The 26219-nt window shown below is 37.9% G+C and overlaps 2 protein-coding genes across 15 annotated transcripts in view; both read left to right on the top strand.

Moving 5' to 3' along the window:
* Nucleotides 1–26219, top strand: part of LOC134804502 (regulating synaptic membrane exocytosis protein 2) — a 55152-nt gene that overhangs the window by 19506 nt on the left and 9427 nt on the right. For 7 of the 14 annotated variants that reach the window (XM_063777557.1, XM_063777556.1, XM_063777555.1 and 4 more), the window contains exons 11-16: nt 3544–3630; nt 6243–6402; nt 6784–6911; nt 7728–7836; nt 23148–23331; nt 23427–25345. In XM_063777557.1, the coding sequence (XP_063633627.1) occupies nt 3544–3630; nt 6243–6402; nt 6784–6911; nt 7728–7836; nt 23148–23331; nt 23427–25345 (2587 nt within the window). The remainder of the gene's footprint in view (nt 1–3543; nt 3631–6242; nt 6403–6783; nt 6912–7727; nt 7837–23147; nt 23332–23426; nt 25346–26219) is intronic. The other 7 variants (XM_063777564.1, XM_063777565.1, XM_063777563.1 and 4 more) reach the window with 5 other exon arrangements.
* LOC134805046 (uncharacterized) lies at nt 14033–19429 on the top strand. Its single transcript, XM_063778334.1, has 6 exons — nt 14033–15143; nt 15459–15610; nt 15938–16094; nt 16275–16474; nt 16727–16967; nt 19248–19429. The coding sequence occupies exons 1-6, from the start codon at nt 14189–14191 to the stop codon at nt 19427–19429; spliced, it is 1887 nt and encodes a 628-aa protein (XP_063634404.1). The 5' UTR covers nt 14033–14188.

The following is a 26219-nucleotide window of genomic DNA, read 5'->3' as shown; positions in this document are numbered from 1 at the left end:
ACATGTAAAGAGGACCTTAACGAGCTGGTGTGGTGAAAAATATATTCTTCATTTTGCTGCTACGGACCACACGTTTTCGCCGAAGTGCGGTAAAACACTGGGTAAAACAGACAAAACTTGGAGGCATACCAGTACGGCTACCACCAGTTTTGACATTGACAGATTAACTCGCGTCTACGTAAATTACTTTCTATACATCTCGCTTGCACTAATATGCGAGTACGAGCGAGATGCATAGAAAGTAAGTTACTTAAACGTGAGTGAATATGTCAATGTTAAAACTGGTGGTAGTGCTTCAGTCGTTCTTTGAAAATTTTAACTTTATTTGGTGTTGACAAATGACACTAATTGCAACAAATCTAGTTCTTCCGTTAGTAGCGCGGGAGATGCACTGCTTGCAAATAAATATAAAAAATCAAGTCGAATATACACTTCTACGTTGCCTGTAGCACTTTTCCGCTACAAAGTGAAAAAGCTCCGTAGACCCCGCGCGTGTCTCCATTTGATAGTAACGTTTTCGTAGTAGTAATACGACTTTTTTTTCGATTCGACAAACTATAAATTACGTACGTACCTGTAGATATATAACTAAGACGTAATACTTCCTTTCACTTTTTTTGATATTCGCATATTCAATCTGTTATCAACTTATCAGTATTTAGCATGTTTCAATTATACTTTGCGACTGCTTAGCGTGACATAACAAACAAAATAGAATCAATAAATACGCGTTTAAAAAGTATATATAGATAGGGATAGTGTTTACCTACGTTCGTCGCGCTAAGTTTTCGCTAATTTTATCATAGCTTGCAGCAACATCTCTACATTCTTTATAATACCTAGCAACCCCAAAACAATAGGACCACCACGACTTTTATAAAATCACAAATCATTCAGACTAGCATTTCATGTATTTAAGTAAACCTGGAGCCCGTTATAGGAAAGCTTGTAACTCATAATATAACTTTTTAAAATAATTAAAATCTTACACACAATTTAGCTCATGTAACTTGACTTAAAAGCTATGTATTCTCCATATTTAATATTTGGCGGATCATGATAATGAATTTCGTCCGCTTCAAGTATAATGCATTTAATTTCGTGTAATTTCACTTTAGCTTTACAATTTAACGCAGATCTTTTGGAACAGCAGTATTGGCCCGGACGTCTACGGCTATATGTATAATTGTTGTACAGTAGCACATTATTTTTACCTTTCCCGCTTGGTAAAACGACTGGTCCTAAAAGAGAAATATTAAGCAAACCTATTTATTTCATAATGATGCATTAGTCTAAGTACAAGGTAAATGTGAGGTGGGATGTCCATACCAAACTCCCTTCTGTCATATTAGTCATAATACAAATGGAAATGACAATTAATAAAACATAACTTCAGGTTACTCTAATACAAGATGCAAGGTTGCAAGCTTTCAAGAAACGGAATCTGGCCGGAATAAGCTACAAGAATATAATTTAAAATTCGGCACAAAATTTGAAGATCATCGGGTATTAGACAAATCGAGTAGCACAAGTATAACATGACGTACTTATACCTATGTATAGTAGGTATAGGTACTTACACATTATGAATGATTATTGATTACGAACGTATTTTTAATTCGGCACTACTTTGAAAAAATTTAGTCGTATGTTGTTCTGTCAATCAAAAGAAAACTGTGGTATACATAGGTATAGGATGCATACAGAGTAAATAAATAAATATTATAGGACATTTTTACACAAATTGACTTAGCCCCACAGTAAGCTCAAGAAGGCTTGTGTTGTGGGTACTCAGACAACGATATATATAATATATAAATACTTAAATACATAGAAAACAACCATGACTCAGGAACAAATATCTGTATCATCATACAAATAAATGCCCTTACCAGGATTCGAACCCGGGACCATCGGCTTCATAGGCAGGGTCACTACCCACTAGGCCAGACCGGTCGTCAATTGAGAAAGAGTGCCTTTCAACTTTGAGTAGCAGTGTGAAATACGAGATTTTTTCAAAGCAGTGCCGATATGACAACGTGACCATTGTCAAATGTACCTACCAAAGTAGCTGGTTTGTTAGTGCACGACACCTTGCATTTTGTGACTATGCGCTGAAACTTGGCACAGTTGATTCTTAGCTGGTCATGAGCAGATACAGACCGGGAGCCGTCGAGAGCCACCTCTCATTTAGTGGGGGGGAGCGGGGGAGTTCGACGCTGCCGCGCTTCACTTGGAGCAACATTTCTCTGAAACCTTCATATGAGATCACTCTGACCCACGCTTAATATTATTTTTTATTTCCCATTTATCAACAGAATTGTAAAATTAACTATATTTTTTTTAAACGTAATAAGTGTAGCTTTACGACTATATTTTTTGATTTCAGATTCCTGCAACACTTTAAAAAAATATTGGTTATTATAAAAAAAAACAAAAATACGTATTTTACTATTTGCTACTTTATGCTTTTTTTTGTTAGAAAATGCATTGTTTTTGATCTAAAAATAGATTCCTCATCCTTAATTTATCCGAAAATGATATATCACATGCCCTAATAGGTATAGTTTCAGAGAAATGTTGCTCCAAGTGAAGCGCGGCAGCGTCGAACTCCCCCCCCCCCCTCTCCCCCCCACCAAATGAGAGGTGCTCCTCGATGTCACCCGGTCTGTATCTGGTCAAGACCAGCTAAGAACCAACTGTGCCAAGTTTCAGCGCATAGTCTCAAAGTGCAAGGTCCCCATACAACGGTGTGCACTAACAAACCAGCTAAAGTAAGTACATACTTCAAATTAAAGACTTAATTTGACGTATTTTGTTATGACGTAGTTTGTTATGCGTCGACACATTTAATGTTTCTGAATAACAAACAACCCAACTTTTATCCAAATTCCAGTTAGTTGCCCAAAAATTATTGTGACTTATTGTTGATCCGGCTCTGTATTAGCTGAATAGCAGTGGCAAGGCGTCCATCGAGCCCACTTCAAGGCTTAACATATTTTTCGATACAGTAAAAGTAACATTATGGAAAATATTATTATGCGGTTTGATGTTATATTAACCATAGCATTACCCCTTCGTTTGAATTTACTTGATTTTTAAATTATAGAGGCATTAGAAGCTTTTAAAAGTTTGTATGATATTTGTTTTCCGCTCCTAACTTTTATAGTAAACAAATAATCTAAAAAGAGTCAAACGAAGAGCCATAACTATTATGGTTAGTTACAATATTTAAGTGTCCTGGTCCTGGGAGGAAAATGGGGACTCCGTTTGAGAATGGAGAAGCGGTCGTCCGCTATCCTTTTAACACCCGATGTATCTGAATACAGCTAATTTGGGACATTTCATTCGGTCTTATATTGATGGTATCAGTAATTTGCTATTCCCAAACGTGGGCGCTTAGTATAAACGCTTAGTTATAATCAGATGCTGTACAAGCAAGTCGGTAGAATTGGAGGCGTACCTAAGACGCCATGACTCATATGGGCGCCTCGCCAGTAGTAGGTACCACCAGTAGAGTTTTAGTTGTTTTGTTGGTGACAGCGCATGGAGACGGATGGCGCGCGCTGCAGCCGTCGCGACATGTCGCCCGCCGGGCGCGTGCGCGCCGCCGGCATGACCAGGGACAGAGTGAGTCGCATGCTTGCTAAGCCCCCATTCCCACGGGCGCTTTTACAACGCGCGTTAAAAAAGCGTTTGAATGACACAAATGGATACCTACATGAGTATTTATTCACACGACAGCGGTAGCGCTTTTTATCAAGCGTTGTTGGATTTGCCACTTTAAGCCTTGGTCGTTAAATCGAATTTAGAGTGCGGACAGATTCAAGCGCTTTTTTAACGCGCGTTGAAAAAGCTCTTGTGCGAATGGGGGCTAAGTGTAGGTACTCCGTCGCGGGCGTCCAGCGGCGCGTTGGCTTACGGAAACCGTTCACATGTTTGAATTTTTTTAACATAGACGCCGCACTGTACCCTCCGCTGGTTGCCCCGCTTGAGCGTCCATTCAGTATGCACACTTCAGGTGCGTCCAGACTGCACCGTGAGTGCACACTGCTTCAGATTGCGCAACTCATGCAATGCCCGCGATCTACAGCAGACATGCGAGCGTACTCGCAGTTTATTCGCCAGATCTGAACGCATCTTAAGCCGCATTTTAAAAACAAAGATCTACCTATTTTTTTAATAAAAATGCGTGTTCATGTCATAATTCGACAATGTTTCTTGATAATAAGCAACAGCGCCAATAAGACAAAAATATAAAACTGTTTATTAATGAATCTGGGGGTTCTGATATTTGCTATAAGTTGTCTAACATTCCAACTTTCTATGACTTATGAGTAATTTCCTCGCTTTGCTACCAAATGATGCAACTCAGACCAAGCAAATTAAAAGAATATAATAGTTTTATATCGCTACTTTTCTTATAAATGGACATAAAGTGACCACGGGAAAAGGTATCAGGAAACAAGTTGAATTCAGCCCTTTGTCTTATTTACTATCCACTTCTCACAGCGAAGCATACCTATTCAGATTTTAAACATCTGATAACTATTGCTATACACCAAACTCAACAGCACGTCGCGCGGCCGAGGTGGGGTGTTATTGTCGGAGGTGGGGTGTTATTGTGGCATCATGTTAAAATCCGATTACGCCTTATCCAAGTTGCATGTTCATTTTATAATCGTAATCGTAAATTGACATTTCCACTTAGAGCCACTTGCACCATCCCACTAACCCGGGGTTAACCGGTTAAAGCGTTAACCAAGTGTCAAATTGTACTGGTAACCATGGTAACTCCAGGTTTACCCCGCCTTAGTGGGATGGTGCAAGTGGCCCTAAAGGGGCTCACTGATTAACAGTCCGCCGGACGGTATCGGCCTGTCAGTTGTTCGGAACTCTCAAAATTTTGTTCTAACCGACAGGCCGATACCGTCCGGCGGACTGTTAATCAGTAGGCCCCTTTAGAGTCATAAGCTCATAAGATCATTTTCTGAATTCATAGATGTGAATACCAAAAAGATTCATGTATTGTATAAAATGTGTAAGGTCAAAGAAAAAATCGTGCCCCCGACTATGGCAGCCGAAGATGGCTCTGAGAGCTTTCTTCCGTTTTGTCGCAACTAAATTGTCTAACGTTAATTTATGCCAACTAGAGTTACCGCATAATGTACGGAACCGTATAGCGCCATCTACATTAGCTGTCAGATTTGTCAGACAGAAGCACGGGCTTAGACTGCACACATATAATCTCTAATAATGGACTTTTGGTCAATACTTATAGCAGTCTTAATATTTTTCTTTTGCATAAATATTAATCACGTCTTGTGTCCACGCTAATGAGAGTACCTATACAGTGTGGAAAGATAAGTCGGGCCCTGGAGGGAAACTACCTTAAATCCTTAAGCTGGTTCATTTTACTTAAAGGAGAATTTCCTTTATTTTTAAAAAGAAACAAAACTGCATTCAAAGATTTTCTAAAACTCGCTTGCCTCGCCCGGGACTCGAACCGACTAAAAATTCAAAAAAATAAACACTCGCAATTTTATTCTACTAGTCGATACAGTTAATGTTAATGATAACATTTCTCCAAGAAACATTAGGTCTAGACTCGTCTGTCGTACAAAATATCCATAAAATCTAATATTTAGTACTCAAGATTTTTTTAGACAAGCCAAATTGAAGAAAAAAAGAAAAATCTTTAAATGCAGTTTTGTTTCTTTTTAAAAATAAAGGAATGTCTCCTTTAAGTAAAATGAGCCAGCTTAAGGATTTAAGGTAGCTACCCTCCAGGGCCCGACATATCTTTCCACACTGTATACTCGTATATGAACTAGATTAGGATTTCATGTGCCTAATTTGAACAGTTATAGGTAATAAATAATACCTGGGAGACAGAGCTTTTCTCGGAAAACACAATAACTCAAAAATGCGCGTTTTCCCAGAGATAAGAGCTAGCTAGAGCTAGATCGATTTATCGCCCCCGAAAACCCCCATATAGCAAATTTCATCGAAATCGTTAGAGCCGTTTCCGAGATCCCCGAAATATATATACATAAATAAATATACAAGAATTCCCGTTTAAAGGTATTATAGATTAGATATCATAAAACAGCCCGGTTCAAAAGTAGTAAGATAACGGAGAGGGAAGCTAAACATATCACAGAATATGATCTGAGTTTTTTTCCCTATGATACCAGTTTTGGTAAAACCCGGCAAGTAGTTGATATGTTGGTTGTACACAGAGCGGCGGCTACAGCACGGGGCGGTCGCAGTCGGCGGCGGCGGGGGCGGGGGCGGGGGGGCGGCCGGCGCGCGCGCGCAGCAAGTCGCCGCGGCGCTCGCTGTCCCCGCCGGCAGACCGCGACGGCTCGTGGCGCTACACAGGTGGCCCAGGTGTCCCAGGTGCCCACGCCTCACTCATACGCGGGCCCACCCCGCACGGAACACTACCGCCGGGACAACCGCGTCGCCGCCTCCGCTCATCATCACTTTACTACCACTTACTATCGACTTCCTCGCTCTGTTCCTCTTTATTTTTGTTTTCACGCATCTTCCACTGCCCTCGTCCCGTACTTGACTACGAGCACGCTAACTGTATCTACTTTTTAGATTGCGTTGTGCACACGGAATTACGATAATAATCGTGCGCACATCGCACCGATGTAACGAACCTTCATCATGATCTATTGCATGATCTTTTACTGCTAACTACTAAAGTGATTAGTGAAAGAGTGGTCTCGGCTGAGCCGGAGCGGCCGAGTGCTGACGGAACTTGTGTTGCAGTGTGCGAGGAGCGAGAGGCGACGCGCCTCCCGACGCACGCGTACGCGCCGCGGTTCCAGTCGCGCTCCGCCACCGCCACGCCCACCACCAGCCCCAAGAAACGACAGCTTCCTCAAATACCCCACCAGGTATTAATAAATCAACAGCTTTTTTTTCAACCATGCTCTGGTATTGTTTTGTTCCTTAGTTCTACATACTAACAAACAAGTCTTTATTTCTTTGAAAAAAATATTTTTTTACTATCCGTAGAAATAAAATAAAACCCTTTTCTTAATTTAAAATAACGGAAATTGATTTTCTGCCAAGCAACCCGCTCGTGTTCCAACCTAGTATGCGATTTTGTATTTGTAATATTAAATGTGAGATAAGAAAAATAAAAAGGTGGCAAAGCGAATTCATGAACACGATTCTTTTTTGTAATACCTACCGACTTAGATTAAGTTTACGTAGCGTCCCATGCAAAATAAATACCGTACACTTCTAAGCCAACTCGCTTATAATATTAGACTCTCGATTTTTGTAATAACATGGGGAAAATGTAACCAAGTTTGGCAAGTTTAATGCCAAATGTATGTCTTTGTAATACACATACATGGTGTTTCACAAAAGTCCTAGGTATATAATACAAAAGTGTAGTATAAAAGCCTACAAGTAAGTATATGCTAAAAATCTTGGGAGAATCCGGACTTGCCTAATTTGTCTCTAAGCTAACGGAACAATAACTTTCAATAAATTTTGTTAGTTAAGTAGGTATTTTCTTCACGACCTCATTTTGAGTGTGAAACTTAACCAAGCCTCGTTCTGATACCAAACACCACGCCATGCAATGCTTTACTTTTATGTTCATCGTAAATTCGTAAGTTCATCGTAAAAAAAATATGTACCTTAAATTTCTACATAGGTATTATAAAAAAGATACGGTAAGGAATGTATTTTTTGTGCAGAGTGGCCAACGAGCGGTCCGCGCGCAGGTGTCGGCGGACCTCGAGGAACGTAAGTGGATCGCCCCGCACCACATTGGCGCCACACTCACCTACCGAAGCACGCCACAAGGTCAATAACACGAAAATGCCCTGCCCATGGACACCACTAAAATGTGGTTGTTCATATCTACGGAATAACAAATTTTAATCTCTACGAATTCTAAAATTCTAAATGTACATTCGCAGCGAAATCCAGTACTTTCCTTTTGCCTTAAGATATCTACGCAAATTGGTTAAGAGCATAATAAAATAAGACCTTATCATTTGACCTACAGTAATTATCACGTAGCTGATGTAGCCCTTAGAATCCATCATTTATTTAAAACTTCTAGGTAATAATAAAATCAAAATTTTAAAAGTTATATTTAGCCTTAGTATTTGCCTTCATCACCTTTAGTTGCATTCTTGTAAATGATCTGTAATCTGTAGTAAACTACATGTAGCAAGTCATTTAGTTTTGCACAGATATTGCTTACTTTTTTCTGTCTGTTACGAGTAACTGTGCATTTGGGGTCATCAAACCGAGTATTTTTCAGCTAAATATTCTTCTCTGTTAGAAGAGTCTGCTGGAGATTCCTTTGACGGTTTTTCCATAATTTTGGGTTGTTTTCTGATGTTGATATTTAATGTGATTTAGGTATACGATCATTGCCCCTGCGAACGTGATATTCGTACCGTGTAGTCTTTTTGTGAATGCTGCCACACACATTAAAGCTGTTCCTTTCGAACTCGGTTCGGATTTTGTAAAATTTGGTCCTTCTCACCCTCTTCATCTCTGTCGAGCGAAGTTTCGTTTCATTTCTGTCTGACGAAAGACTTATCATCTTAATAAACTTTAATAAACTATTACCTTTACGTTTTATATCGAGCACTCTTGATACCTACTCTTGGTAGCTGAAGACAGGGCGCTATGGCGCCCTTTAGGGGAGGGCTATGTCCAGCAGTGGACTACTATAGCCTGATGACGATGATGATGACTCTTGATACCTACTGATACCGATCGTCATTTTAGCAATCCAATTGGACTTTTTAGGGTTTCGTAGTCAAGTAAACCCTTATAGTTTCGTCATGTCTGTCTGTCTCTCCGAGGGTTTGCTCCGTGGTCATTAGTGCTAGAAAGCTGCAATTTGACATGGATATATATTCTAAATCAATAAATAAATCCGTGCAATAAAATAAAATAAAAATCCTTTTAATAGGTTAATCCCTCCCCTAGACGTGAAATGGGGGTGTACTTTTTTTGTCGCTTCTATCCCACAGTGTGGGGTGTCGTTGGATAGGTCTTTTAAAATGAATAGGGGTCTATAGCAAACATTTTCAGATAAAGTGAATATTTTCGAAAATAATCGTTGCTTTAAAGATTTTAAGATATCCCAATGATTTTTCATTAGTGTTCCGATTTCTCAAGCCTTCCTTCAAATAATTCAGTTCCGCGACTGCACCACTTAATTCTAGGAGTTCTATCCTATATATCTATGTGGTGTGGTCTCCAAATTTGTAAGTAATGAGTTGCTCAGCTCAGCTATGTGTAAACTAGCACATTGTTAAGATGGTTCCCCAAACTACAGCCGGGGTTAGTTTCGGGCAGCGAAGCCGTCCAATATGGCCCGTGGAAAGGAAGCGAAAAAGTGAAGGTCACGCCCGCAGTATAAAACTCAAGTTTTTGCCCGCGTTTATTTTATCTAATCTAATACCTTTAAACGAGCAATTCTTGTTTATTTATTTATATGTATATATATTTCGGTAAAATAGAAATATATACAAGGACCGGAAAACCCCTCTTTACGCTTAATCCTATCAATTCGGTAACCCAATCGATTCGGTTACCGTATCATTCGGTAACCCTATCATACTGTTACCTGATTGTAATGGTAACCTTATTGAAACGGTAACCCTAACCTTTAACCGAGTTAATCTCAAAACCCCATCGCGATAGGGTTTTTGTTAAGGGTTTTTAACAGGTTTTCATTCAGTTATGGTAACCTTTATTATCGGTTGCTTACTGGTTTGCTACATTAAAGTAGTTTCAGTGATGTGCCGTCAGAACTAAAAAAAATACTAAAAAATTTGTTTATTTTATTTACTTTATTTATATTTTGTTGATTTTATTGATTTTACTTATTAAATTTATTTAATTTAATTTATTTATTTAATTGATTTAATTTATTGAATTTGTTGAATTTATTTATTTTTTTGAATTTATTTAATTAATTTAATTTAATTAATTTATTTCATTTATTTAATTTGTTTAATTAATTTAATTAATTTAATTTAAATATTTTATTTTATTTATTTTATTTATTTTATTTATTTTATTTATTTTATTTATTTTATTTATTTTATTTATTTTATTTATTTTATTTATTTTATTTATTTTATTTATTTTATTTATTTTATTTATTTTATTTATTTTATTTATTTTATTTATTTTATTTATTTTATTTATTTTATTTATTTTATTTATTTTATTTATTTTATTTATTTTATTTATTTTATTTATTTTATTTATTTTATTTATTTTATTTATTTTATTTATTTTATTTATTTTATTTATTTTATTTATTTTATTTATTTTATTTATTTTATTTATTTTATTTATTTTATTTATTTTATTTATTTTATTTATTTTATTTATTTTATTTATTTTATTTATTTTATTTATTTTATTTATTTTATTTATTTTATTTATTTTATTTATTTTATTTATTTTATTTATTTTATTTATTTTATTTATTTTATTTATTTTATTTATTTTATTTATTTTATTTATTTTATTTATTTTATTTATTTTATTTATTTTATTTATTTTATTTATTTTATTTATTTTATTTATTTTATTTATTTTATTTATTTTATTTATTTTATTTATTTTATTTATTTTATTTATTTTATTTATTTTATTTATTTTATTTATTTTATTTATTTTATTTATTTTATTTATTTTATTTATTTTATTTATTTTATTTATTTTATTTATTTTATTTATTTTATTTATTTTATTTATTTTATTTATTTTATTTATTTTATTTATTTTATTTATTTTATTTATTTTATTTATTTTATTTATTTTATTTATTTTATTTATTTTATTTATTTTATTTATTTTATTTATTTTATTTATTTTATTTATTTTATTTATTTTATTTATTTTATTTATTTTATTTATTTTATTTATTTTATTTATTTTATTTATTTTATTTATTTTATTTATTTTATTTATTTTATTTATTTTATTTATTTTATTTATTTTATTTATTTTATTTATTTTATTTATTTTATTTATTTTATTTATTTTATTTATTTTATTTATTTTATTTATTTTATTTATTTTATTTATTTTATTTGGTTAATTTATTTAATTTGGTTGATTTATTTAATTTGGTTAATTTATTTAATTTATCTAATTTATCTAATTTATTTAATTTATCTAATTTATTTAATTTATCTAATTTATCTAATTTATCTAATTTATCTAATTTATCTAATTTATTTAATTTATTTAATTTATTTAATTTATTTAATTTATTTAATTTATTTAATTTATTTAATTTATTTCATTTATTTAATTTATTTAATTTATTTAATTTATTTACTTTATTTAATTTATTTAATTTATTTAATTTATTTAATTTATTCAATTTATTTAATTTATTTAATTTATTTTATTTATTTATTTTAATTATTTTAGTTATAATATAATAATATAATAAGAACACACCACACAAGTAGGTATAAAGATAAACAAAGGAAAGGCAAAAAAACTTTGTGCTGGAGGCTTCATAGACCGCCCATGCCAACCTCGGTTATTCAATAATAAGTTGAATTTAAGTGTGCGTAAAGATTACAATCGTTTGAACTGGTCAAAAACCTCATAATGAGGTAACTGAATAGACTGGGTTTTTATTTCGGTTACCGGTAACAGAGGTTAACTCGATCTGATACGGTTACCGAATCAAAGTGTTACCTTATTAAGCGGTTACCGTTATGGTAGGGGTTTTTATAAACACCTCTAAAATAACCCTATGAAAAACCCCGGTTAAGGTAACCGGTTCCTGTCCCTGAATATATATATATATATATGTATGTACAATAGAAGTAAAAACGGCTCAAGACTAGTGTCCTTTGCTATTGAAAATAAATTAAGCATCCTAAACAGTTTTTACAAAAAAAAAACATCGAAGAAATGGACATGGATCTCTCCTAATGGCCGGTATAAAAACGAGATCGACTATATTATGTCAAATAAGGTAAAAGTTTTTAAAGATTTGTCTATTATAAACAATTTTAATTTTAACTCTGATCATAGAATGGTGAGAGCAAAACTGTCAGGGACCCATGCTAAAAGAGCAAGACAATTTCACAATAGTATGAAAGCCATCGAATGCACCGGTAGCACCGATTTACTTCTGCACAACCTCGAAATAGGCTTGCAAGGCGTGGAAAATGAATGTTTATCGACCTAAGAAAAATACATCAGATTGATCAATCAATTAAAAACAGAAACTAAAAAGTAAACATGACTAGTAAGCCAGCGACTATCATTTAAAAGTAAGCAATTATTACAAGAACGGAGAGAACTAATACAACAAGGAAAAAAGAATAATATTAATGGCCAGAAGATAGCAGAAATAAGCAAAAAGATTAGCGAACAACTTAGAAAAGAACGGAAAACAAAAAGGTTAACAACATTAAGAAAACATATAGAAAAAACAGGAGGAATAAAGAAGGCGCTAAAAGAAATGAATTACAAAAAGGACTGGATTCCAAATATGAAAAATAAAGATAGGGGAAAGACCAGCAAAAGACCAGAAATACTAGGAATTGCTACGGAATACTACCAAAATTTATACCAAAGTCGAAAAGGGGAACAGGTAATAAAGGAATATGACTCATTAAATAAAGAGGAGATTAAACCAATTCTAAAGGAAGAAACAATAAAATCTATTGAAACACAAAAACTAGATAAGGCACCTGGATCCGATTTAGTCACAAATGAACTACTAAAAACTACGTTACCAGTACCAAGTACCAAGACTTACAGATTTGTTCAATGAAATCCTCGAAACGGAAACCATTCTGGAAGACTGGACTAAATCGACAATCATATTGCTGCATAAGAAGGGAGTCAAGGGTGATGTAGGAAACTACAGACCGATCAGTTTAATGTCCAATATTTATAAAATATTTTCACTTACACTAGACGAAAACCAACCTAAGGAACAAGCTGGTTTCCGAAGCAAATTCTCAACTATAGATCATATACACACTCTAAGGCAAATTCTGCACAAATATAGAGAATATAGTAAAACATATTACATAGGGTTTGTTGACTTTAACAAAGCGTTCGATACATTGGAACATGAGTATATATGGGACGCTCTAAAAAGACAAGGGGTGCAAGAAAAATACATACGAATAATAAAAAACGTATATACAGCGAGCACAGCACAAGTTAAACTTGAATTTACGGGTAACGAATTTCCTATTAAAAGAGGTGTACGTCAAGGAGATCCTATATCACCTAAATTATTTTCAGCAGTGCTGGAGATGATCTTCAGGAGTCTAAACTGGACGAAAAACGGCCTCAATATAAATGGCGAAAATCTCAACCATCTACGCTTCGCGGATGATTTGATTTTGTTCTCAGGGGACGCAGGAACTCTGGAACTAATGTTGCAGCAACTATCCGATGAAAGTGTTAAGGCCGGCCTGACAATGAATCTAACCAAAACCAAAATCATGACGAATTCCCAACAAACGGTAACCAACGAACAAATAACAGTAAATAACGAAAAAATAGAGTATGTAAATGAATATACATTGTTCCGTAGAGGAACAGATTAGTATTAATTACTTTCTATGCATATTTAAATAGGTATTTTTCTTACATACAAAGCAACACAATTAGGAAAGAATATATTTTCGTGTAGTAGCTAGATATTTGAACTGGCAACTGCATTTATCTCAAAAGCCCTTCCGGCGCGACACAACCGCGCCACCTAGCGAGGATAAAAGCTCTTCACCTGCCGTTAAAACTAATGGCCGCGTTCGACCCGCGCTCCGATTAAAATAATTCATATTTCGGTTCCCGTCGCTGCGATTTAAGTGAAAATCAACCAGAGACTAATTAGTGACCCAGTGCCCCTTATGGATATATGCAGCTGTCGATAAAGCAGAGGATTTCCCAATCATCATACATAGACCACCACGTGGTACGCCAAGGTGCTGCTGGATTTATGTAAGTTGCTTTCGATTATCTCAGCTACATAGTTTTTTGATCCGTTCGATCCGGATTTTTCTTTCTCTGGTTGTGTTGCTCTTGTATTTTGCGATTTTTGCGGTATTTCGTACCCAGTTTTTTCGTTTAGACACGTTTGTAGTTCAATTTAGTATTGTCATTGTCGCCATCTTTGTCTCGCAAAATGGTTCCTAACCCTACAGACGGCAATACTGAAGCCGACACATCGTGTATTACACAAGACATATTCGAACGAGATCTAATTCTCGACGAATTAAAGAGAACGTTACAGTTCGCAGCGACAAATACAGATCAATTTCGTTCAAGAACGACAGATTTAACAGTGCATCAGCGAAAGTTTACTAAGATTCAAACTAAAATCGAAAAAGCGTTAATTAAATTGCAAAGCTTCAACAAAGAAGCCAATATTAAGATTCGTAACGATTTTAATGACTTGTATTACGCGATAGTTACACATTTAAATAACCTAAAGGAGGTAGACGTAGAAAGGCGTCGCGCGAGCCGCGCGCTTACCCCCAACGAAACGCTTAGCAACGATCGTCGAAATTTACCAAAATTATCGCTTCCCGAATTTGACGGCGAACCGACTGGTTGGCCTGCCTTTTTCGATTTATTTCAATCGCTGGTACACAATAACAATGCTTACACGGATGTGGAGAAGTTTAGGTATTTGCTCCTTTCTGTCAAAAACGAGCCACATAATTTAATTAAATCAATTCCCATAACGGAAAGTAATTATGCAATTGCGCTCGATATTCTAAAATCCCGTTATGACAATAAACGCATTATTGCATCACAACATCTAGATAAGTTGTTCGATATAGATATTTGTTCCGCGCGATCAGCTGTTGCCATGAGAAATTTACTTAATGTTTATCACGAAAATATAAAGGCGCTCGAAGTAATGGATTTTCCGGTTAAGGAATGGGATTTCGTTCTGTTAAATTTATTATTACGTAAGATTCCCGTGAATACGCGAAAAGAATATGAACGTTCCTTAACCAACCCGGGCGAAATACCTAAAGTTCAGGGCCTAATTACTTTCCTCGAACGCGAACTTTCAGCGGAACAGATGATTTCAGTTTCCCATACACAGTCCACTCGAAACAATTCCTTAAGTAGTAAAAATAATACAAATATAAATTCAAATCAAAGAACACCCAAGCGTGTTTTTGCAACAAGTACGGCGTCAGCTCAAAGTCGACCTTACGACGATACAAATAAGGTTCGATCTTGCTTGAAGTGTAAAGGAATGCATTCCCTCAATAAATGTTTAGAATTTTTAGACCTATCGGTGAAAGATAGATTTGCATTTGTTAAAACAAATAATGTATGTTACAATTGTTTATGCCCCGGGCACGACTTAAGGAATTGTAAATCAAGTTTTAAATGTCGTAAGTGTAATAAACGACATCATACTTTAATTCATTTAGAATCAAACATTCCGCAGCCGATTATCAATGAAGCTACGGAATCAGTTGCCGTCTCGCTCGCTCTTACGGAGCAGCCCGGCCCTAGCAGCCCGTCAGCAGTTCACGGCGTGAATGAACAGAGTTTAGGTAGTTTAGGGAAACAACCTAGCACGGTTTTATTATCAACGGCGTTGGTTGACCTTTATTACGAAGGCAACAAAGTTGCGACGATTCGATGTATGGTAGATGGGGGTTCACAAGCAGCTCTGATTACAGAATCGTGTATGCAACGACTCAATTTACCGCGACAACATGTTAGCGAACCGCTGGTCGGTGTCGGCGACTTGCCGCTGGAACCTAGGGGTACCTTCGTGTGCTCAATTTCGCCTAAGGGCAAACAAAATCCAATCATTCCGTTAGAGGCGTCTATTCTGGCGAAGTTAACCCGTCAAATGCCTAGTGTACCACTAGCACCTCTCGCTGATTGGCCTCATTTGCAGGGACTCGCTTTAGCCGACCCTGAATTTCACAAACCTCAGCCGGTCGACATGATACTCGGCGAGGACATTTTCATGGATATTGTTCGCGATGGCATTGTCAGAGGTAAACCTGGCACGCCCACCGCAATTAATAGTGTGTTTGGTTATTTGCTAGGAGGTAAAGTGAACTTTACTTCCAATGTTTCGACTCCACGCCATACTTGCTTTACGTCGTTTGACAACGACAATCTTCAGAAGTTTTGGGAGCTGGAGTCAGTACCAGAGTTGCGGAGTTACACTCCCGAAGAAAAGCTATGCGAATCCTTTTTTCAAAAGACGCATACGCGTGATGAAACAGGGCGATACGTGGTCGCTCTGCCATTCAAGCCCGATGCACCGCCGCTCGGCGAGTCTCGGCAAATTGCCCTAGCACGATTCCATAAATTGGAATACCGTCTAGAACGTAACCCCCAGTTGAAGGCGGATTATCACGCTTGCCTCCAGGAGTACGTGGATCTCAACCACATGGAGCTCGCGGACGATAACCCCCCCGCTGGCGCGAGTTATTACATACCCCACCATTGTGTGTCAAAAATTTCCGAAACTACACGCACACGCGTAGTTTACGACGCTGGGTGTCGCACGACAAGTGGACACGCGTTAAATGACACTTTGTTAACAGGTCCTAAGTTACACTTAGACATTGTTGACGTTCTTCTAAAATTCAGAGTGCATAACATTGCATTTTGTTCCGACATCAAACAGATGTATCGCAATATTCTTGTGCGTGAAAGTGATAGGGATTTTCAGCGCATCCTTTGGCGCCAATCGCCCGAGAAGCCTCTGCGCGATTATAGGCTTCGTACCGTTACCTTCGGTATAAGTAGTTCCCCTTATCTCGCCTTGCGCACAATTAAACAGCTAGCTCACGACGAAGGTGAGCGTTTCCCGCGCGCCTCCCCAGTCTTACTCAATGACGTCTTTGTTGACGATGTGGTAACCGGTGCAGATACCACAGCCGAGGCTCTCGCTCTGCAGCAGGAGCTGATAGGTATTTGTGCCACGGCCGGGTTCGAATTACGTAAATGGCAAAGTAACTCGCCAGCTATTCTCGCTGTTACGCGATCCCCAGATTCTCATGGTGAGCGGCGCGAAAATGTTCATTTTGCCGAAATGGAAAATGACAAAGGGGTCAAAGTCCTTGGACTTCAATGGAATCCGGGATCAGACTCATTTAGTTTCAAAGTACAAAGTACTTCTCGGGCCTGTACGAAGCGGGCTATTCTCTCGGAAATTGCAAAAATTTACGACCCACTCGGGTTATTATCTCCGGTGACATTGTTTGCCAAACATTTAATTCAATTGCTATGGTTAGCAAAGGTTCCTTGGGACTCCGAAGCCCCTATCGATATAGTTAACTCATGGACGAGTTTTGTTAGCGAGCTCCCGCTCTTATCTCAAATTTCATTTCCTCGTCATATTTTTAATACTGACGACTTCGATTCAATCGAAATTCACGGATTTGCAGACGCAAGTCAAATTGCGTATGCCGCCTGTGTTTATATACGTCTTACGGACAATACCGGTAAGGTTCAAACTTATTTAGTCATAGCTCGAACCCGCGTAGCTCCACTTCGGATTTGCCTTACTATTCCGAAAATGGAATTAATGGGATACGTGATCCTGTCAAAATTGATAGAAAGAGTAATGCGCATTTACGGTGATCGCATTCGCCCCGATCAAGTGTACGCGTGGTCAGATAGTTCCGTCGCGCTCGCGTGGCTTAAGTCACCCCCGCACGAATGGAAAACGTTTGTCTCTAACCGCACCAGTGAGATTTTGTCCCGTGTCCCGGCGAGCTGCTGGCGTCACGTCCCGTCAGCTGACAACAGCGCTGACCCGGCGTCGCGCGGTCTGCTGCCCGCCGCGCTCGTACAAAATGACTTGTGGTTCCATGGTCCTACATGGCTCCAACAAAGTCACGACTCCTGGCCTATACAAAAACCGGTAGTAAACACAACGGAAGAAAAACGGAATAAAATTGAATCAACAAATATTAATCGCGCATGTGTTTCCACATTGCCTACTTTCCGGACGATGATACTCTTATTACGCGATTTTCGTCGCTAGGTAAATTAGTTCGCGTCACGGCATTAATATTTCGTTTTTACCACAAATGTAGAAAACATAAACAAACGCTCCCTGAGTACATCACCGTACCAGAGTACCACTTTGCATTAAAGCGACTTATATTGATTACGCAACAACAAGTGTTCGAAGACGACATAAAAAATATCTCGTCAAATAAATCCCCTTCCTTACGTTTGCGGCGTCTCGCGCCTATTCTAGATAGTGAGGGATTATTACGCGTCGGCGGACGTATTCATAAATCATTTTTACCTTATGAATCAAAACATCAATTAATTTTACCTAAAAGACATCCTCTTACAAATCTTATTATTGACGATACTCATATACACGAATTGCATGCCGGTCCGCAGTGCGTGCAAAACTCGCTCTTACAGCGATATTGGATTATTTCAGGTCGCGATATTGTGCGTCTACGCGTGCATCGTTGTATTCCATGTTTCCGCGCACGCCCTACCCGCGTGCAACCTCGCATGGGCATGCTTCCCTCGGTCCGCTTGCGCCCCGCGCGCGTATTTAGTAAAACTTCGTGCGATTTTTGCGGGCCATTTTACGTTCGCGCTAATAAAGTTCGTAATGCAAAAATAATAAAATGTTATGTTGCGGTTTTCGTATGTATGAGCGTTAAGGCTGTACATCTTGAATTAGTTTCCGAACTTTCCACAGAAGGTTTTTTAGCTGCGTTGCGACGTTTCACGTCCCGCCGAGGATATTGTACAGATATATATACCGATTGCGGACGTAACTTTGTTGGTTGTAATAATTACCTTAAAGAATTATACGCGTTCTTACGTAACGATTCGGTCATGAGCGCTCTCAACCAACAAACTTTAAAACAAGGATTAACTTGGCATTTTCAGCCACCGTATGCTAGCCATTTCGGTGGACTATTCGAAGCGGCTGTTAAGAGTTTCAAAACCCATTTATATCGCGTAATAGGTACACAGACGCAAACATATGATTCTATGCACACGCTGACCTGTCAAATCGAAGCGGTACTTAACAGTCGTCCTCTCTGCGTGTTAAGTTCAGACTCTTCCGATCCGTTACCTCTTACGCCGGCTCATTTCTTAATCGGCGAGCCCTTAACGGCCCTACCGGGCGTTTCTTTGATCGACGAAAACCCTAGTCGTCTTACGCGCTGGCGCTGGGTACAACAAGCTGTCCAGCATTTCTGGCGTAGATGGAGTCGTGAATATCTCCATCAACTGCAGCAGAGTACAAAGTGGCTTCAAGATCGCGGTCCCGCCATCCGTGAAGGCACTGTTGTTGTGGTATGCGATGACCACTTGCCGCCGTTACAGTGGAAACTCGCGCGCGTTCATGCTGTCCATCCGGGCACTGATCACGTTATTCGCGTCGTAACTTTAAAAAGTGGGAACACATTGTTCAAACGACCCGTAGTTAAGGTCTGTCCCTTACCCTTAGAATAATTTCTACAATCGTTACGACTTTTAATGTTAGCATTTAAGTTAGGTATAAGTTTCTTTATCTTGTTGAACTTTCGCATGTTCTTTTAAAAGACACTACGTGCTTTTAAGGTGAGCGGCATGTTCCGTAGAGGAACAGATTAGTATTAATTACTTTCTATGCATATTTAAATAGGTATTTTTCTTACATACAAAGCAACACAATTAGGAAAGAATATATTTTCGTGTAGTAGCTAGATATTTGAACTGGCAACTGCATTTATCTCAAAAGCCCTTCCGGCGCGACACAACCGCGCCACCTAGCGAGGATAAAAGCTCTTCACCTGCCGTTAAAACTAATGGCCGCGTTCGACCCGCGCTCCGATTAAAATAATTCATATTTCGGTTCCCGTCGCTGCGATTTAAGTGAAAATCAACCAGAGACTAATTAGTGACCCAGTGCCCCTTATGGATATATGCAGCTGTCGATAAAGCAGAGGATTTCCCAATCATCATACATAGACCACCACGTGGTACGCCAAGGTGCTGCTGGATTTATGTAAGTTGCTCTCGATTATCTCAGCTACATACATATATTTGGGCCAACTTATATCTGGGCAATTTTATTCAAAGTTGTACACAGTGTTTTCGGGTTGTCCCATACTTTTGATATAATGTTTTGCATATTTATAGTTTATAGGGCTTAATTTAATGAAGATTTTTTTAAATGAAATCCACATTTAGTTTTTAGTTATTTAGCGTATTCATTTAGTCATGTAGTATAATAATACATTAAATAAAAAATATTGTGTGGTAAAAAACGTCATGTTTTTTGCTGTCCCAACTCTATTGTTGAACTTCTTAAGTATTTTTTCAAAAACTATTCGTATAAGAACTTAACGACGGCAAAATATATATAGACTGATATATGCGCTATTATGTTATTAAAACATATGATGTTAAAAACTAACACACTATTTGAAAATTATTAAAATTTGTTGAGACGGAATCTGAACATTGCGGAATTTTCCGTTTCGAAACCGCTATTTGATTGTGTACTTTAAAATATTATTGCTACTATTTGGTATAATTTTACTCTGCGTGGCAAAATTAATCTAAAACTTCATATATCCGCAATTTTTCATGGAATAGTTGCCCGAAGAACACTCATCGAAAGTACATGTACGCAGTGGTAACATTTTTTCGGTCCACCATCCGAAACCAAATTTGCTGGTAATTACGTAATGTATATATTTTTTACATTGATTCGGTACTTATACAAATAACGTATACAGAATCAAAATTATCTTATTTAAAACGATATTTAAGATTATTTAATGGAATATTTAGTTAAATGTCGCCGGAGGTAGTATTCTGAAACTTCCATTCCGAAACCCAATCGTCGGTTTTGTATAAGCGGAACGAAGAAAGTCTACGGTATGGAAGTACAACGCGGCATACATATTGTTTTAATGTGGCGCTGTTTTAGTTTAGGTACTTATATGAGGAATAAGTTAAACCAGACCTGGTTTAACTTTCTGTTATAAAGGAAAAATAAAGGGTATCAAGCCAAATCTCACTACATCTAAAGACTTGAAGCTGTGACTGTGAAAAAATCAAACTTCTAAGTTAACGTAAAAAATATATACGGCCATTTATGCCACAAAAAAATGTATATATCGACACTCTCAAGGGAATCAAAATTTATAACTTCCTGTTGACCTAGAACTTCGAAATTCTCAAGTAATGTCGTCTTACACTACAAGTACAGGGAAAATTCTCAAAAATGAAAAATAAAAAAATTATAAGTTTAATCTATGCGGAACCCTCGGTGAGCAAATCCGACTCGCGCTCGTCCGGTTTTTAGACAAAGGTTTAATTATGTTGAATTTTAAAAAATAAAGGCTGTAGATTTTTTTTTATATCGGTGGTAAATATGCATACGGCCCGACTGATGGTAAATAGTCACCGTAACCGATGGACGCCTGCAACTCCAGAGGTGGTACATTGTGTTAAAAATTAGACTTGTGCTATTACTTCTTGACGCGTCTTTAGAAATTGTTCTGTCACTGTCCCGTGCTAGAAATATTTTAATTTGCTATAAGATTGTATAATTTGTTTATAAAGTTACTCAAGAAAAACCCTTGAGTAGGGGCGAAGCGAGGGTCCCATTCCGAAACCAACTTGTCTGAACGTTTATAATCAAGTAAATTATTTACATTTTACATAAATTTACTCATAAAAGTATCCATAAAAATAGCTTTCATCCATTTCCTATGTGATTAATTTTCAACACAACTTTTTCGGGGTGTACAACTTTGAATAAAATGGCCCATCTACAGATGACTGCATGAATAAAGAAATAGAACGGAGAATAACTAATACTTGGAAACGGTTTTGGTCTCTTAAGGAAATAATGAAAGATAAGGATATGCCCATGAAAGGAAAAAAGAAAGTATACGAAACATGCATACCATGCTTACTATACGGGTGCCAGACATGGGGTTAACAGAAAGACAAGAAAGTAAATTAAAAGTCTGTCAAAATTCAATAGAAAGGAGTATTTTAGGTATAAAAAGAAGGGATAGAGTGAAATTACAAGAAATTAAAATGAAAACGAAATTTAAAAATGCACAGACGGTCTACAGACTGCTTAAATGGCATTGGACGGGGCATATGCTAAGAGAAAGTAAAGAGAAATGGACTAAGTTTGTAACAGAATGGTATCCAAGAGACAGCAAAAGAAATAGAGGCAGACAAACCAAAAGATGGGAAGACGACTTTAAGAAAATCGCTGGTCCGGTATGGACCCGTTTAGCAAGAGACAGGAATACGTGGAAATCTTTAGAGGAGGCCTTTGTCGACAGACAAGCTGTTCTACACAAACATCCAGTTGCCGATAACATTGACATAAGTTAGGATTAAATTAATTTAGTTAGTTTTATTAGTAAGTAGGCACATATTAATTATAAGGAAAGAAACAGCAATAAAGGCTATTTTATTTATTATTATTACTTTATTATATATATTTCGGGGATCTCGGAAACGGCTCTAACGATTTCGATGAAATTTGCTATATGGGGGTTTTTGGGGGCGATAAATCGATCTAGCTAGGTCTTATCTCTGGGGAAACGCGCATTTTTGAGTTTTTATATGTTATCCGAGCAAAGCTCGGTCTCCCAGATATTATATGTAAAGTGTAGAGTTATAAAGATTGGATAGCCCCTAGGATAGATAAACCGCTTCTTCTGGTAGCCAAACTAGGGCTATATCCACCGTGCGGTTCTAGGTAATCTGTGTTGGTTCTCCTCACGTGTCCGTTTAGGACTGGTTTATGGATTGTTTGTTCTTGAGAGAGCATTTCTTTCATCTGAGCTACGAGATTGCCCCGGATCGATCTGCCGCCCAGATGAACATTTGCACAGCTTGATTCTGGGAGTTAATCATCTCCCACTTGCTTGTTTATGGATCTATTTTATTTCCCTGCTTTCCTACAGATAGGTACGGCACGCGGTCCCTCACGGGTAGATTGAGGCTTTCCCGAAATGCACGGATATCATATACGTGTTAACATAATCTAAGATTATGATGTGTTATTTACCTGAATTCTATTTATTAATTGAAATCCATTGAGCGTGTGACGTTAATTGGTACGAGAGTTGATGTATTGTTAGGTTGGGAGCGGCACTACGCGGGTTTGTCGGACTCCGAGCTGGCGGCGCGCGGTGGCGGCTGGCCGCGACGCCGGCTGTCGCCCGACGCGGCCGCCGCCGATTCCGACCTCGAGTCCGTTGCCTCCGTCACCTCCAGCGCCTTCAGCACGCAGTCTGAGCGGCCACGCCCTACGCGCATGCTCAGGTACTTATTAATAATTTATATACCATAAAATATATTAATTATCTTTTTGATGAAAACGAGCCCAGCATTTACTGATTCAAACAACTTTACTGCAGGAAACGCATCCTTCCTGTACATAGTACATCATCCTCCTGTGATAGTGCTACCCTCATCCCTAGTCTCTATCGCCAATGCGAATTTCCTGATCGATTGTTGCCTTACGTGTTCATGTCGAATGGGTTGCGCCGCCGAGTTCGCTTGCGCCCGGAGATCGGCCACAGCGGGCTGCCCACGGGCCACCGTGCACGCCCTACCCGACGCCTCAAACGGCTTCTGGCTCGTAGCGGCTCGACTGGTTCATCCTCTAAAGAATATACACACCGTCATTCATACGAAAGGAGTCAAAGTTGCCCTGAGTATTACAATCACGCCCACGCTTCCAACATGAGCGAAGGGTATAGCGAATATGCCTATCAAATGGACTTCCGAACTCCTCGACAGATACATAATATAAAACACTTGCCATTTTGTAAAGAACAACGAAGTTTGTCCTCAAATCGAAATCATCCTGATCTTCCTAGCCACCCATTTCTCCAAACTGTACCAACTAGGAGAAAACCACAACCAAAATTAGAATACTCATCTTGGGATTATCGACGTTCAGCGACTATTGATAGTTATATGCTCAGATCTAAAGAGCCCGTTAGAAGAAAACTGCCTAGTGTCGTAAGTTTCATTAGATCAGAAAGTACTGTAGCAACACAGGTGTCTGTAAATGATTTCATCACCTTAAACAAATGCACCACACCTAATTCAAGCATAAATAATAACTGTAGCATAGATTCACACCACCATGAACGAAGGGCATCCAATTCCATATTGCATAAACGATCAAGTACCGACCTAACACAAAGCTGTGAGAATTATTCCCGATACCATGGGTATGACAGTGACGGCAGCACAGCGGAAACAACTATTCACGTAAGCATAGATAAACAAAATAGTTTGGAAAACGCCGATACTGCCCTAATAAAATCCGCGCGCGACTCCCCTGGTGAACAGCATGAGTCAGATATCGCACCTAACGGTAAAGAAGAGGTATCTCATTTAAACAATGAAAACGAAACCAAATCTGTTGATCAGAGACGTTCTTTCGATTTGACAAATAGTAAACAAAAAGATGAAGATAGTTACAAATCCAATAATTATAAAAGGTTCCAAAGGCGTCATTCCGATTCGCTGGTCGTAACTAAATGTCATATAGACTCCATCACAAAACATGATGTCACAACCACTGAAAATGTTAATAATATATTTAAGAAGATGAGCATAACGTGTAAAGACACCGAGGCACTTAAAGAGGTTGCCGCAAAATATTCCACACATAAGGAGAATGAATCAAACGGCATGAACACAAAGAGGCAAGGCTCCGTTAGTATTAACGACAAACCCACCTTCCAAGATTTTCGCTCACCAAACTCCCTCTCTCCTCCACCAGACTTAGATATATCGTTCAGAGAACCGTTAACGTCTATAATTAAAAAGGCTCGCATCCGTTCGTATTCTTTAGCATCAACAAATCATCTAGACCAAAAATTTAGTATGATGGCTAATTCTATGTGTATTGCTCTCTCTCCTACAAACCTCGGCTCGCCCCGCCGCGCGCTCACTCCCGTCGACCCACATCTACCATCCGACGACACCCATCAAACCACTGCCGACTCGCCGCTACGCCCGGATGTCGAACCCGTGCTCAACGCACCATCCGCGCATCCCGAATTTCAAACTATACAATCATTGGCACCTGCATCTCGACGCGCCGCTCATCAACCCAAAAAATCATCTGTAAAATCTGGAAAAAATCAACGCGGTAAATCTTCATCGCGGCGGGGGTCCAAACGCAGTAATGACTACGGAGGGCGCGAGAACGGGCGCAGCGGCACCCAGACGCAGCCGCTGGAGAGAAGAGAGTCGCGCAGAGGCCAATTCACGCGAAGCCTCAGCAACGCAGACGTACCGCCGGATGAAAAAGCAGGTACGTATATATCAGTGTCGAGTTCCGGGGCTTCGCCTGGGTTTAGGGAGGATTATCAATAATTCTCTCAGCTTTACACGTATTTAGGATCGCAATTATAAATGTATAAACTTATCTCAGACTATCGAGAAAAGCTCTACACTCTACTGCATGTGGCAGAAATTGGACTCCAAATGTAGTAGGTTAAGACGGGGTATAACTCGCTGACTTCGCCTAGATATCGCCATGACGTCAATAATAGATAAAAGTTTAGCTAACCTACATCTTAGTAGTTAAGTTGCTCGACTAAAAAAGGAAGGGTAAGATAGTTTTTAACTGTTTTGATACTTAACCGCAACCAATTAAGTCAGTCAGGGACTAATAAGATAAACACAGCCGTCTAGCCAGCCTAATAGTAGAGATAAAAAAATATAAAAAATAGTAAATAATCTTTTAAGTCAGTCAGAGACTTACAACTACACATATTGTAAAATAATCACGGCAGTCTAGCTAGATAGTATACATAAACATAAATGAAAAATTAAGCAGCTATATCTCATATTATTTTTAAACCCCTGGAGCGCCCCAGAATTACCGTAGTATGGAACTAGTTACCAGCACACGTGTCTGTGTAGGGCGCTCCACGGGTTAAACATCTTAAGTCCTATAACGTATACCCGGATAGGATCGGATGGTGGGTAAGATCATACGATCGCAATTGTTTCCAAAATAGGAGTTATTTTACATCACTTGCAATACAATGTGTGACGTCATTTCATCCCGCACCTCTTGCCACATTAGTAACATAACCGCTCATTCGTGTCAATCATGTGTTACGAAAGTTAAAAAAAAAAGTGCAGAAAAGTTAAAATTTAAAGGAAAAAAACGGTTTTTT

The sequence above is a fragment of the Cydia splendana genome, chromosome Z, assembly GCF_910591565.1.
Source record: "Cydia splendana chromosome Z, ilCydSple1.2, whole genome shotgun sequence".
NCBI classification, from domain to species: domain Eukaryota; kingdom Metazoa; phylum Arthropoda; class Insecta; order Lepidoptera; family Tortricidae; genus Cydia; species Cydia splendana.
This window is presented reverse-complemented; position numbering and strand designations above follow the sequence as displayed.